The sequence below is a fragment of the Anolis sagrei genome, chromosome 6 (genome assembly GCF_037176765.1).
Source record: "Anolis sagrei isolate rAnoSag1 chromosome 6, rAnoSag1.mat, whole genome shotgun sequence".
NCBI classification, from domain to species: domain Eukaryota; kingdom Metazoa; phylum Chordata; class Lepidosauria; order Squamata; family Dactyloidae; genus Anolis; species Anolis sagrei.
The window spans coordinates 57,086,986-57,102,776 of record NC_090026.1 but is presented as its reverse complement, the minus strand read 5'-3'; the positions used below and the strand labels follow the sequence as shown (position 1 = coordinate 57,102,776).

The 15,791-nt window shown below is 39.6% G+C and overlaps 1 protein-coding gene across 4 annotated transcripts in view; it reads right to left on the bottom strand.

Annotated features, from left to right (window-relative positions):
• The window catches only part of EPHA5 (EPH receptor A5), a 339,685-nt gene that overhangs the window by 11,242 nt on the left and 312,652 nt on the right, over window positions 1-15,791 (bottom strand). For all 4 annotated transcript variants that reach the window (XM_060781401.2, XM_060781402.2, XM_060781403.2 and 1 more), the window contains 2 exons: window positions 11,119-11,312; window positions 4,601-4,756 (listed from right to left, as the gene is read on the bottom strand). In XM_060781401.2, the coding sequence (XP_060637384.1) occupies window positions 4,601-4,756; window positions 11,119-11,312 (350 nt within the window). The remainder of the gene's footprint in view (window positions 1-4,600; window positions 4,757-11,118; window positions 11,313-15,791) is intronic.

Sequence of the window (15,791 nt, the reverse complement as noted above, 5' to 3'; positions counted from 1 at the left end):
TTTCATAAGCCAAAAGTAGGCCCACACTTCCCATTAAAATACTAATAATTTTATATTTGTTGAAATTGTTCTTCATTTTAATTATTGTATTGTTTTAAAGTGTTTTTTGCACTATAAATAAGATATGTGCAATGTGCGTAGAAATTCATTCATGTTTTTTTCAAGTGATAATCCGACCCTCCAACAGTTTGAGGGACTGTGACCTGGCCCTCTGTTTAAAAAGTTTGAGGACCCCTGATTTAAGACATAAGCTCCAACTGTTAAGTATCAAGAATTGCCTTCTTTGTGTTCATGATGTTTCTTGAAATTTAGACCAGCAGTGTAAATTTCCTATCTGTAATTGGTTCTAAAGAACAATTTTAAAAGCAGCTGTGCTCTGTCTGGAGTATTAAATAATTCTATCCCATTGTATGTTCCACCTCAATCTATGTTCTACCTCATTCTGCTGAACATGTCAGAGCAACAACTTCAATGACACCCTGCCAAGTTCCAGACATGTTTTCTTAATATATATGGAATAGTATTTTGCTCCACAGATAAAACAGTATTCCATAGCATCTTTTAAAAGAGAGAAAGCAAAATAGTCACAAGCTCTGAGGATGCCTGCCATAGATGCAGGCAAAACATCAGGAGAGAATGCTTTTGGAACATAGCCATACAGCCCGAAAAACTTACAGCAACCCAGTGATTCCAGCCATGAAAGCCTTCGACAACACAAAATATGTTATATTAATATTCAGCCGACAATAGTGTTTTCAAAATATTTCTGCTGTTATTCAGTAAAGTTAGAAACTAAGAAGGTAAAAAGGGAGTAAAGTTTCTTATAATGAAATTCTATGGTATTAAGTACAGGGAGTTTCATAGCTCATGATATAAAATCTACAGGAGCTAGTGACCCAGCAGATTGAGTAAATCTGCCATTTTTGTTTTTTTTCCTATAACCAGATTTTCTGAAACTTGAGATTATTTCCACTCTATGTATAAAAAAATGTCTAAATCTTGTTGAATTCTCTATATGTATGTTAGCCAAATTAAGTAGGGCAAGCTATTCCTAGTGTGAAAAGATCTACACTGCACCTGCTTGCCAAATAAGTGTTAAAGATTAACAATCTTTCTGCAAAAAATATGTGACACAACACTAATTTGCATGAGCATGACTGAATACACAGAAATTGAAATCCAGACTTGACTCAAGCACTAAAAGGCCTCAATGGATTTATCTTTCAACTTCAGTTTCTCTACATTCACATTTTTAAAATCCAAAGATTTTTCCTTTCCAAATATGTAAATATTGCATAATTTGGTAAACTCTTATAAAAAAACTAAGCAGAAACAAAATTATTTCCAATTTCTAGATTCAACACGGCTAGGAGAAAAATACTGAAGTCTTCATTCTCCAACTATTGAAGTTTGGCTCAACTAAAATCTTGATAGTTGGGTTGCTCCAGGGAGCCGGTGAAGCGAAATGTGGTTTGCCACTTTCATTAAATGCATCTCCATTGCTTTGGTTGTGTTTAAGCATGTCAGGGAGCTCCTCATTTTCAGGGGAAGAGGTAAAATTCTCTACGATTTGATGGGATTACATCAATCATATAACACATTTTAGGAAACAACAAACAATATTGTATGGGTCAACTCTACCAGAGATTTCTAAAAAGGTTAGTTTTATGAGTGTGTTAAAAAAAAAAACTTCCTCTGATAAATACTTTGGGGAATTAATGCAAAAAGAATAATCTTCAGAGTTTTTGGCAGCTATTGCTATTAAAATGTCTCATGTGTGAGAGGCATCAACCATTCTGATGTGACTGGGCAGCATTTTTTTCCCAAGGTGCCAGAAACTGGTACCATATTTGTGCCCGCTACCTACAACTGTTTCCCCCCCCCCCCTCGAAACTCTCCAAGGAACAGCAGCACATGCCATTAGTCTGTGACCACCACTTTGAGTAGTACCAGTAGAAATGGTGTAACGTTTAGTCTCTACAAGACTGGATCCCACAGCTGCTATTCTACAGAATAAATTGTAATAAAATATTGGTGCATTTTCTCTCTGTTCGTAAACCTGTTCCCTTTGAAAACTTTACAGATACAAAAAGTTTACAACCACATTCTTAAAAAACTGCATGTAACTTGAAACTTGGACTAAAATTTAAGTATCTGAAGATTAGAACTTCACTGACACTAGAGATGATTCTCCTTCACAAGTACAATTCAGTTAATAGACAAAACAATTGCTAATGGGAAATAAGCCCCTGCAAGTACAGTCATGTTCAGAAAGAAATACCAGCAGATAACATTTTAGATGTGTTTGTTTTCATTTTTACTGGGCAGGTGAATTTTTTGAAAGCAATTTGGGGCATGAAACTCTACCTCTGTCACCCAAGGGGCAATACAGTATCAAGTATCAAAACAGTAATCAGTGCTCAAGGATTGTACAGGCACAAATACATGTACATTGTCATTTAAAAGAAATGCAAAAAAAGCATTTAGTATACCAGTTTAGAGCTCTTGGTGCTTCACAAATTTGGGTTCAACTCAGCAAAGAAGTGCATGCAAAAATAAAGAACACACCTGCCCCAAGTTATAATTTGCAGATTTTTTTTTTCAGTTGTTGCCTGGAGTGATCAAATTCACAACACATAAAAGACAGTACCAGGTTATCCAAAATTAACAAAGAGGGTGTACAAATGCAGAACACAATGCATATTTTATCTGATCATTAAAACAGAAGGAAGGTTTAAACTTTTTTTCTCTATTCAATTCTTATCATTAATTGTGACATAAGGAAGCAAATAAGAATAATTAAAAAATAACCATGCTACACAATACATGTGAGAAGTGGTAGTGGTTATTGGCTCTCTAACCTGAGCAGAATCTGAGATTTCCCAATAAAATATAATCCAGAGACAAAACTAAGAAGTGAAAAAAATCCTGTTTTTTCTTCACCAATTTTTCATTTTGGATGGGCACTTTCCCCCAATTACCAGTGGTCTTAGTTAATGTTCTGCAGAAATCTATACTAGATCTCAAAATGATGATTCCAAGGCTCAACATTTGGAATTAGAATCTGTATTTGTAAACAGGTCACTGCGATTACTGAAAATAAGTCCCATTCTGCTCTGCTGAGTTCTGGTGGATAACTGAATTGGAAATGGTTTCTGAAATTCACACTGCAGCCAATATCCCCCCTCCCTTGCTTTACATCTGAAATGGATGAAGGAAGATAAAGTTAGGTTTCTTAGCACAGCCAGAAACCTGCGACAGACTATTTGCAACTCCCATGCTGAGAAGAAGTTAAGAAGATAAAGGATTTTAAATATTTCTGTTCTTTCAGGAACATGCTTTGATGTGCGGAAACTAAAGCAAATAGACCACATATTCTTAAGTGCATGCCACCCTTGGAATTGGTTTGTACACACCTTTGAGGTGACAATATATAGATTTTTAGAGATGCAAGGGTACAGTGCAACACTGAAGAGACTATAGTACTTTAGAAAAATCAAAACTGGTGTCATTGGCAAGGGTTTCCTGAAACTTAAGGAGCCTAGAGAAGCCTAGTAAACTGGATGAGCCTGGTGAATTTCATAATATTTACTCTAGACCAGTGCCAGAGTGGGGAATATCCTTGTCAATAGCATGTTTTTTCTTACATCATTCAGAGATATGTGCCTTCTGCTCTATATCTCACAGTCCCAGCTATAGAAATGAACTTTTAAAAAATCTCCTGGCATTGCCTACCTGGTGTTATACTTCTAACAGTGTGTCCTGACGCCCAGCACCTCAACCTATCAGATGTAAAGTTTGAGGGAACCATCGAACCCCAACTAATTTGTGCCAGTCCCTCCTGGGTTTGACAGTCTCAGATGCAGGCAAGGAATATGTCTTTGTTTTCAGCTTTCTTGTCAAGGGATTTCCTCCCCAGAATTTTTTACCCCAGGGGCCAGTCTGTTATTTCTGTGGAGAAGTGATCTCAGGGGTGACAGGTTAAAAGAATGTGTCAAAGTCTCAAAGGCAAAGAGGAGCAAATAATATCAATTCTCCTCCTAGAATTGAAAGTCTTCCTAATATTTCCGTATTGCAACAGAATTCAAACAAAGCAATACAGCCCCAACTCTCTTCCTGACTTTTTCCTCAATTTAACAAGAAGCTGTGACTATATCCTGGAACATTGTGAATTCTCCACTACCATCCCCATGATGTTTCTACATGTTTGTGAAATCAAAACCTTCTCATTCACTCGTGTAACTGAAGAGCATGTTCTTCAAAACTCTCTTAGTCACACCACTGAGGTATCAGGATACTAGTGCCTTCATTACATAAAACTGGACCAAGCCATATGCCAGAATCTGGATGACATACCTGTGTTCAAACTCAAAGGAACGGATGTATTGTAAACAAGAGTAATAACCACAGGTTCAGTTGTCTTACAAGTCTGTTATAATTTATGGAAGATATAAATGATGACGTTTCCATAGAATCAGGTGAGATTGTTTTTAAAAAATCCAAATGCTCCCGATTGTCCTCTATCTTTTCTTTCTAAACTGGCTTCCAACAATGAGGATCCTCTCTTATTTCAATGAAAATGATCAGGAAATTTACTCACTCCAAGGTCACCTGGGTCACAGCATCCATAGAACTGTATCCATTTTCCATGAAAATCTCTGTATACCGTCCCATTTTTATGGCTTCCAGCCATTCACCTACAGATCTGTAAACACCATTTCCCAGTGGACTGTGTTCACCTAATAAATTTGAAACTCTAAAACAAGAAGGTAAGATACACATTAAATATTTGGATATCACATTTCAGGTATAAGATAATGTAGTATTAAGAACAGGAAATAGTGATCCAGTGACACTGAAGTGTCAAGATTCCCCTCAGAACCTCATAGTGTAAAAACAGTACTTTATGTAGAGTGCACTCAAATACTCTATAGCTTCATTTTCAGTTCAAAATACTGCTTTTTAGAGGCTCAATACACAGCTTGCATGTGGGGCTAATTTCACTATTCATAGGCTTTCTTTAGTCAGAGTAAACCCATGTGGGGTTCTGGAACACAAAACTAACTGTTCTTTCAGTTGGGATGGTTTAATTAGTTTCTCAAACTATGTTTCCCACTGTGGATGCTATGAGGAACACTTAAAGGGACCCAAATGCTGATAGATCTTGTGAGTTATCTGCACTCTGTGATACAGCTTTTTCCACTGCACAATTACAGCACTATTATTCCACTTTAATGGCCATAGGAGCATCCCATAAAATCCTGGGTTTGTAGTCTGGCAAGAAATTAGAATTCTCTAGCCCCTGAATACAGGAGAAAGATAAGTAAACAGACATAATAGCGAGCATTCTCCCTAGTTTCCCTACAAGGGAAATCAGCATTCACATTTAGATTACATTTTCTGTTGGTCTATACTGGGCTGTGTATCCTATTATCTGCTAAAACAGTTTTTGTTCCCTAATGAACATAAAAGCAGAGAAAAGGGCCTTAAATAGGGTGTGACATTTCTTCTCTACTTGGCTCAGCTCCCAGGTTTTCAGCCAGCTTTAGGGCAGAAGTAGCAGAAGTGAGCAAAATGTGGAGCTATAATTATTTATTGAGAAGCAACTCCCAATGTTTCTCATTATGGGCTATGTCAACTGGGAGCGATTGGATTTGCAGCCCGACAAGATATGTGGGGACATACTTTGCTCATATTTGGTATAGGGCAGGCCTGCAAAACTGATGGCTCTCCAGCTGTTTGAGCCTTCAACTCCCAGAAGCCCCTGCCTGTTCAATGGTCAGATATTTGGGGAGCTGAAACACTCAGGAGCCTCCAAGTTGTGCAGGCCTGGTATAAGGGAATCATCCTTGTCCAGGTTATCTCTAAACAGGTTGTACTAAAAATGTTTATACTTGTTATACAGTGCTAGAGTATTTTCAGGAAGAAGAAAAAGAATTGTAGCTATGGGCATACATATGGTTCTCATATTGTGGAGACAAATACTTTCCAGCCAAATAGATTTGGAAACAATTCTTTGGATCAGAGCTTTCCAAACTATTAGTGTGTCAGTCTCCAATGCATAGCTGTGTCTTGTGAATGTAATGAGAAACCACTGAGTCTATGTGAAAAAAGATTTACCAATTTGGATGCATTTACCAATTTGGATGCATTTTTGCAAAGGAGTTGATTATTGTGGTGCAGTAATATATTCCTCTTGGAAAACCTTAGAAATACATGTTATTATCTTACAAAGTAAATATTTCAAAAAATATATAAATAAAAGATTTTCATGAAATATATTGTGTCACCATACATTTTGTTGTTACAATATATGTATGTGTCTGTATTTCTTATAAGGGGCTGGTTTAACCTCCAGTTTGCTAGTAAGGTCAGGTTGCTTACCTGTAACCATGTTTCTTCAAGTACTCTGTGAATCCACATATATGGACTATTTGAGCCTGCACAGGCTCCAACGGAAAAGGTGAATCTAGGTGAATATTTTAAATTTTGGCTGTAATCCCGCCCACTCCTCACATGGAACACCGACATTGCCTTCGGCAGAAAGGTGATGACAGTATGGAGGATGGCTTGGTCCTGTTGGAAGAGGAGGTAAGGTACATCAACTCGAAGCACTGTCAGCTCGGATTGGTGGCGGGCTGAAGTGATAGCCACCAATAAGGTGATCTTCCAGGAGACGAGGCAGAGGTCCAATGCGGCAAATGGTTCAAAGGGTGGGCCAGAGAGATGAGAGCGGATGAGTTTGAGACTCCATCCCAGGGTAGGTGGGTGGATTGGTGGGTGTAGATTTGTGTACCCCTTGAGGAAAGTCTTTACAAGATGGTTTGAAACTGGGGGGAAGGGGGGGAGGTAGGCCCTGTTGTTGGAAAGACCAGGAAATTCCCACTAGGTAAGATTTTATGGAGGCAAGGGCAAGGTTCCGTTGAACCAAGGTAAGTAAGAAGTCCAACACCAATGGTATCAACATAGAAGTAGCGAGTTTGTCTTGAGATCAAAGGAAGTCATGGAAGCGAGCGAGCTTGTAGGCATATACTTTTGTTGTCACCAGCTTGTGTGTGGCTCTCAAATTGGACCTGAGAGTGAGTTGCAACAAGCACAGTTCATTATTCTCCATGCTGTGAGGTGAAGAGAGTAAACACCTGGGTGGAGAATGGGGCCCTGTTTCCTGGTATGAAGGTGACTCAGGGGAGCAGAGAGCAAAGTTTGCCTCAAGACAGCTCCAGGGGGGCTGTCTACCATGGTTGACCAGGCCAAGCCGGAGTTATCAGGATGCAGTTCACCTTGCAGAGCTGGATAATCTCCAGCACTTTCAGGATAAGTGGGATTGGAGGGAACAAGTAGAGGAAGGCTGATGACTAGTCAAAGAGGAAGGGGTTTAGCATGAAAGGGGTTTAGCATAAAAGGGATCCCACAGGATCTGTTGGTTCACTCCCATGCAGAAATATAGTTCGTGGTCCTGGACAACAGCAGGGCCCCACAGTAGAGTTTTCTACCAACGGTATTGAAGCATTTCCCCTCTCGGTCCGAGGGGTAGTTCGACTGTTTGATGGAAGATTGGGCAGACTTGACCACGACAGAGTTTGGCTTGGGGTGATATTTTAGCCATTCAAGTCCCTCATCATACATGCAATACCACACCTCTATGCGTTTGGAGGTCGGTGCTATGGAGGATGGGGTCTTCCAGGAGGCCTGGAGGATGTTGAGTAAGTAGGGCAGAAAGGGCAGATGGGTCATTGGTGGAGCCTCAACTTGCACCCTTTTGAAGACTGGTTCAGTTACTGCCTTTGATATTTGTTTAATTTTAATTTTAAGTCCCAAAGTGTGTGCCAAACAGACAGTCTGGTTGACAAAGGTTCTGACATTACCCATCGGCAACAGAGGGTTGATATTGTAGGCCTCCAGGTTCAGTTAGAGGTCTATGCCCAGTGACAAAACAGAGTCTGAGTGCACTGACTTGGGCAGGTCATTGTTCTGGTCCTCTTCCTCAGTACATTGAGGAGACTGGAGAGGCAGGTCTGGAGGTGCAGCAACAGATGGTTGAGGGGGCCTCTATGGAGATCTGGAGACAGGCAGTTGTTTGGACACAGACACTTTTGTTTGAGCCAAGCATGTGGAAGTCAGGGGAAAAGTTGTTGACAGGCCTGGGGCTCAGTAGGCTGTATCTGCAATAGAGATGCCCTGACCACGGAGTGGATTGTGTTGGGGAGTCTTGGATCTCACCCATCGATAAATGGTGTATCAGTGACTCAGGAGACTCCTTGGGGGGCTAGACTGGTTGAATTGGGGAGGATCTCTCGAGGAGGTCGCAGAAGAAGATGGTTGGTCTCTTCTGAAGGAGGCAGCTGACTACTGGGTTTGTCTCTTCTTAGCTGGGGGCTGCTTGTCTGTAGCAGAGGTTGCCAGCAATGTCCTTGGGGTAGGAGGAACTGGCAAGGGAGTGGCAGAGTCAGACTGGGCTCTCTGGGATTCCTTATGGGCCCTCTTAAAAACAATCTGCATTAACGAGGTAGATGGAGGAGTTGCAGTGTTTGACCGAGTCGACCTTACTGAGGCAAGGGAGCTTGAGGTCAAAGAGGGGCAGCTTCTCCATGGCTGGGTAGGTACTGTTACCATAGTCACTCTGTTGTCGGGACCTTCACTGAGACAAAGAAGTCATTTTATGTGGCCATCGGAGTCTGGGATTTTCGCAGCACACTGGGTGCACTGCTTGAAGTGCGTCATGGAAATTTTAACAATGCTTCCGAAGGGAGCTGTGCCGTGCAAAAAAGGAACTGGGAAGCTCGCAGCCAGGGCCCCCTTTTATGCCCTGGGAGGAGTGGGTGGAATTACCACCAAAATTTAAAGGATTCATCTAGAGTTTTCCATTGGAGCCTGCACAGGCACAGATACTCCATGTATGTGCATTCACAGAGTCCACGAAGAAAAAACAAAATGTCACAAAATGATGCATGACTAAAAAGTGGTAAATATTGTATTGAAAAGGTATAGGTATAAACATCCAAAACAAATGTAATTTTGCTTCTTACAGATATGTGTGCACATGCCAGGTTTGCTTTAGTGATTGTGATGCATATAAACGTATAAAGACACACTCCAAATACCAACCCAGATTAGCTCCAAACCATTGTTTGAATTTTCAAACACCCATAGTTTGGGGCTACAGTTACCCTCTGTTTTCATCTTTTAAGATTCAGCTCCACATTTTGGTAAGGACAATCATCTTTATATTCAGCAATCTCTGGAGGTAGCCATTACTATAATTTTAAATACAGTAATTCATCAATTGTAAGACAACATCCATTGTAAGATGCAGCCTAATTTCAGTTCCACCACCTTCAAAAATACATAAGATAATATGTACACTATTTTAAGAATGTTTATAGGGGGGAAAGTGTGTCTTAGAATTGAAGAGCTATAGTATTTCAGATTCTACATCAAACTATGACATATGATTCTGATTGGCTGGTCAATCACAAATCATACTTTGTTGATACAAAAACTACAGTCAAGCTTCCCTAATCATGATTTCCATCAAAGTTTTAATTGACCATGAAAATCACTACAGTCAGATATGAGAGCTTGGAAATTTGCTTGTAGAGAAATGTTTATTATAAAGTGTTTATTATAATGTGTTAATATCTGTATTTGTGTTTTACATTTGTTGCCATGGCCTAGCTGTGAGAGATAGGTTGCCATGGAGACAAGGCAGAAGAGGAGGTGGGCGGAGCTTAAAGAGAAAAAGGTTTGAAAGTGGCAGTTAAGTTTCAGTCAGGAGGAAGAGACCCTGAGAAGAGGAGCAGAGTCAGTTAGGGGCTCTGTGGAGTGAAGCAGTGTAGAGTCAGTTAGTTTTTAGTGTTTGTGAATATTTCTTCAGCAAGGGAGCTGAAGGGAAAACCTCGTTAGATTACTTTGAGTAAAAAGAATCTAACAGAGGAGGTTTTAGGATCGCCAGTAGTGGAAGACTGGAGATCAGTGGTTTGATCCGGTATAGGACAAACAGTGAGAATATTCACAACAGGGAACACTGAAATAATAAAGCGCTTCACTGTAGAAGGAGTTTATAAGATTGTAACATCTTCATATTGCAACATTACGCTTTGTTTAACAATAAACTTGTTCTCTTTGTTATTTTAAAAAAACTGCCTCATCTCCATTGATTTTACGTTCGGTGCATTCCACTCTACCAAAGTTACCTCACAACCTAAACAGAGACTTTAATACCAGTGTCTCTATACATATTGGTGGCAGTTTAATTTAGCAGTCTCTGAACTTCCTTACAGTTATTGGTGGCAGTAATACTTCTTCGCATGTTTTTGGTGGCATTCAGTGGGATTAACACTTCCTTACATTGCTGGATATGAGCAGAAGAGTGTTGCCCTGCAGATATGGTTGCACTGAAAAACCTTCCAGTCTCAGCCTATGGTGAAGATTACAGGCAGTCCCAAAGTTATGAACAAGATAGGTTCTGCAGGTTTGTTCTTAAGTTGAATTTGTATGTAAGTGGGAACAGGTGCATTTTTAAGTGTAAATCCAGCCAAAAATTGGATAGACTAGAGAAGGATTAACATTCCTGTGGTGTTTGTTTTGCTGTCTGTGCCCCTGTTCAGAAGATTTCACCTTACTTTCTGTCCCTGTGATAATTGGATTTTGAAAAAAAAATGGCATTGTTGTAGAAACAAGGACTGATGACAAAGCTTCAGTTGAGACATCTTTTTCCCATGATAATTCTTTCAGCAGTGAATTTCCCTTCCTAGGGGTAAATTCTCTCATTTCCTGGAGTGTCACTCTGGTTTTTAAGTATGAGTCATTTGTAAGTTGGATCTTTGTAACTTGGGGACTGCCTGTACTACAGTCCAAAAGTTTTGCTCACCCCTGCTGTGAATCTTCACTACGTGTTTGCTTCGCTAAATGTGACCAGGATTGAGTCTGGATAACTCATTCTTCAATTTCCTTAAAATTACCACTGTAAACATAAGATTGCTAAAGAACTTTCATATGTTTCCATGCAGTAATAAAAGTGAGAAATTGTCTGAGCAATTATGTAAAAAACACACAACCTGAGGTCTTGCTAATGCTAGCAATAATGCAAGAAAGGTGACACAGGGGTGGATATGTTACCTGCTTGATGCATTCACCAATGTTTTCAGACTACTGGGGTTCCGGATGAGTTTATCTAACATGCAGACAATTTCATCAAACTTGGGCCTGCTGTTCCTCTCCTTTTGCCAGCAATCAAGCATAAGTTGATACAGTGTGGCTGGGCAGTCCATGGGACTTGGCAAACGATATCCTTCTTCAACAGCTTTAATCACCTAAAGGAAGATAAAGCAGGTTCCGGGACATCCCACTTGAAAGCAAATGATTGTAAAGACAATGCTTAAAGAGGTGAAACAGCCTTGGGGGGGGGGGGGGCATAAAGTAATTCTCAGACTGCTGACAAATTAATTTTTTTGAGAAAAAATATTTTAATCTGTGTTATGGAAAAGAAAACTGTTAAACATAAATTTTTGAACATTTGATATATTGGGATGGAAAGAATGTTCATTATTATACATTCTAAAGTAAAAAAGTGGTTGCCTGAAGAAAGGAAACCATATTGCAAAAAACAAGAGACCAACAAAAATCTTGTCATTTTTTCTTCCTGTATTCGGAAATTACAAAGTATTGTGGTGGAATTATTTTGCATAGAAAAACATATCCAATTTTTGTATTCACACATGAACACACAGACAAAACTGACAGGTTTTCCTCTGCAACATTTTGGGATGTTTGAATACTGGGAGACTACTCTATGGGAATGTTTATTTTCTCCTACAGGATTCCTGAGAACTTTAAGCTGTGTTTGGAAGAAGTGATGAGTTGGGTATGAGCAAGCAGACTAAAAGTCAATCCTGCAAAAACTGAGATACTCTGGCCTGGCCAGCCGCCAGAATTAACCCAGTCTCTGCCTGATTTCGATGGGGAAGCTCTGGTTCCGTCTGCCACTGTTAAAAGCCTTGGGGTTGTGTTGGATTCATCGCTGGCGATGGAGGCCCAGATCACTGCCATAAGTAAGCAGGCCTTTTTTCATCTTTGCCAGGCAAGGAAATTGGCATCCTACCTTTCGGTAGAAACATTGGCAATGGTAAGCCACGCAACAGTCACCACTAGGTTGGATTATTGCAATGCCTTATATGCTGGCCTTCAGAAGTCAACGACCAAGAAGATTCGGATGGTCCAAAATGCGGCAGCCAGGCAGCTAGCGGGATCATCTATAAGATCCCATATTACACCGATTCTGCAACAACTGCATTGGCTACCAATAGAACATCGGATCTCTTACAAGATACTGATCCTGACATTTAGAGCTCAAAATGGCCAAGGACCTTTATATCTTAGGGACCGCCTCATTCCTTTTCCCCATCAGTGGTCACCTCGATCCACCCAGGAAAATCTCCTATACATACCGGGTCCTAGGAAGGCACATTTGGAAGCTACAAGGCATAGAGCTTTTTTGATCTATGCTCCAATTCTGTGGAACTCATTGCCTCCATATATTAGAGCAATGTCGGAGTTGCGACCTTTTGCAAAGGCGCTCAAGACTTGGCTGTTTGGTTGTGCATTTAAGTAATCGGATCAAATTTTGCCATAGTCACTGCTGAATGTTTTTATGTGGAATGTTTTTATGTTGAATGTTTTATATTGTGTATAAGCTATTTTAAATTGTAAGTCGCTCGGAGCACTTTGGTGGAGAGCGACTAATTAAGAAATAAAGTGATGATGATGAGGAAATTATTATAATTAATCATCCTTGAACATGACAATGAAATAGTTACGTATTACAAGATAGACCTTCAGGGAAGAACTGTGAAGAGGTTAATACTATGTGATGATCCCTTAACAATGTACTTACCAGTATCTTTCATGAGGCAATTGTTATTTATACATATACTGAACTCTGAAAAGCCAAGGCTTTTAAACAGAGGCTGGGTGGCCATCTGTCAGGGGTGCTTTGAATGCAATTTTCCTCCTTAGCAGGGGGTTGGACTGGATGGCCCATAAGTTTCTTTCAGCTCCATAATTCTATGATTTTAACAATCCAAGAGTGCACTTCTACTTGTAAGCGGGCAGTGAATGCCATTTTAACAGCAATCCTATTACCACCACCATGATGGCATTATGACCCAGTTCGAAGACCAAAAACATATAGGCATCATGTGGAGCTTGTGGCTGCATTGCCTGCCATTATCTAAAGCTACAAGACAGAGGAAAATTATATTTGTGTGTGGAGTGGAGTAAGATGGGTGGTATTAGTGCTGATCTAGATCTTACAAAGAACTAGTTTAACACCAGTCTAAAGAACAGGCTAAGCCTATAAAGAAGACAGAAGGAAATGGAGATGATGGTAATGAAGGAGGAATAGACAAGGAAGGATATATAATCACTGAAATTAGCTACAATTGGTTACTGCTTGTTACAAAGGCTTTTTTTTCGGAAAAAAAGTTTTTTTTTTTCAGATTAAGAACGTATGTCAAAATGCCCATGTCTTTGAATGGCATCCCTCTAATCTGCCAAACTCTGTAATATATTTTAGAACATTTATTGTACTGAAAACTATATTGAACAACAAACATAGACATGGGCATTTGTGACGAATTATTTCAGGCAATGTGAAATCTTTAAAATGTGCCAGAAGATCACTCTCTTTTAGTTTTCAGTCATTTATTCATAGTAACTAGTGAAGCTGGACTTCTGCCAATTTCTATTGTGCATTAGATTGGCCATTCCATTTGATAGCATGTATTGAAAGATCGGTGGTGTATCCGCTCTGCTATCTGTGCTTAATCTCCCCCAACTGCAGGCACAAAAGGGTGACTGAAGCATGTTTAAAAGAGTAACTAATCCACCTTTAGAAAAAAACCAGTACATTTCCCTAAAACTCATTCATGAGCTAAGGTAGAATGTGGATCCAGCCTGTTCAATTACTATCAAATAGACCACACAGCTTTCTCCTCTTTCACAGAAATTGCAGTGGCGAGCAATAGGCATGGCCCCAGAGGATTAAGCCGTGTGAGTCTGTCACTGCTTCTGAATTGAGTAATAAAATGCATTCATCCCATGACAGCCCTTCATCCTAAAAAATAATAGTGATGGATGCTGAATTAAGCCCTATTCATGGGATGACAATGTTTCTACTAAGGGAACCTGTCCTGTCTTTGTTGTTTCACTTTATTGCAAAGTGTGTTTGTTCCACTGAAGTGAAAGGACTTGCAAGAAAAATCACGGCAAGAAAAAGAAGCATTTCTGTAGATTTCTGTAAACCACAGCTGTTTCTTTGCTGCACTAGTTAGGGATATGTGAAACTTCCCCTTTGGTCATTCTGTCATCCTACATGCTGATATCACATCTCAAAAGCATGTATGGGTTTTCCTAAAATGTACAGCCAAACTGCATACAGTGTGCTACATGTACATTATTATCCTAAACCAGTGGGCAGCTAAACTTTGACAGAACTGCTCTCTATGTACATATATCACCAGAAACATGTCCTCGTGTTTCTAGAGAAGTCAAGTTTGCCACTTAGGTCTGGTCACAGTGAAAGCATTCCTTAAAGCCATTCACAGGAAGGTGATGCAAAGACTAGAGGTTTTCTGCTCTTAAGGCTAGGGGTCCAGACTGTTTGTACGGAGTCAAGAGCTTCATATCTATTACCCGAAGTCCTCTTGCTACTGGTACAATACAGAAGAGAGCACCAGCAACATCAGAGTTGAGAGAAGAGCTTGCATTAATTTAGCAAGAAGGTTTCACGTAACACTCTTTCTAAACACCTGATCAATTGAGATTAGACTTCATAATTTTATATTGCTCTTATCCTTACTGTTGCTATATGACCTATATACTTTACTCACTAGTCCTTTCTTCTGAAATGTTGTTGCACCAGTCCGCCCACCTGTGACGAAACGTTGAATTTTGCTATTGGTGTTAGTTGATCATTGCTTTATATTTTGTTATAATGTTGTTGTTCTATTTTGTTTTATTTTATATTGTTATACATTTTAATGTGTTACGTTTTAACTATATCAATGTATATCGCACTGCTGGACACCAATATAAAGGATCATATGATATACTATAATATATCCCCCAGCTGAACACCACTATAAAGGATTATATGTAATACACCACTACTGGATGATAGTATGGTAGCAAGTTGATGTTAGATAGAATGTGTAATGGTAGAGTGAACACTGCTTCAGTCTTCTTTTGGTTTATTGCTGCCACCAACCTAATATGCATTAGGATTTTTAAAATGAGTTTCTGAGGTAAATCTTTCCCACTTCTGCCCACACAGCTTTTTTGTTGGCTCCCAATATGACTGCTTGGATAAGTGAGCTTTCTGTGGTATTAGGATGTTAAAGAAACTAGAATTATCACACAGAAATACTGACAGATTGTGGAATGATAGAGGCTTCTTAAGAGTTAAATAGAAAAAGATTTTATTTATAAAAAAAACAGACAACTAACTTCTTCTTTTGAGAGGCATAAATGCTTGTCTTGTTACTATAGCACAATATCTTAATGGTTGCTTAAAAAGAGTTTCTTGGCTTGGTTACAAACAGAACTAATCTCACAGATATAGCTACTGGACACAAAGAAATTACCTCACTCTACTTCAGAGAAATAGCAGTGAGATTTTGATTAACCTATCCCCAGGCTGTCTTAGAGTAATTAGCCAACTCTCACCAGAATCCTCACAGCTAACTTACTCAAACTAGAGAGCAGAGCCCTTGTGCTGTCTCACACAAGAAATC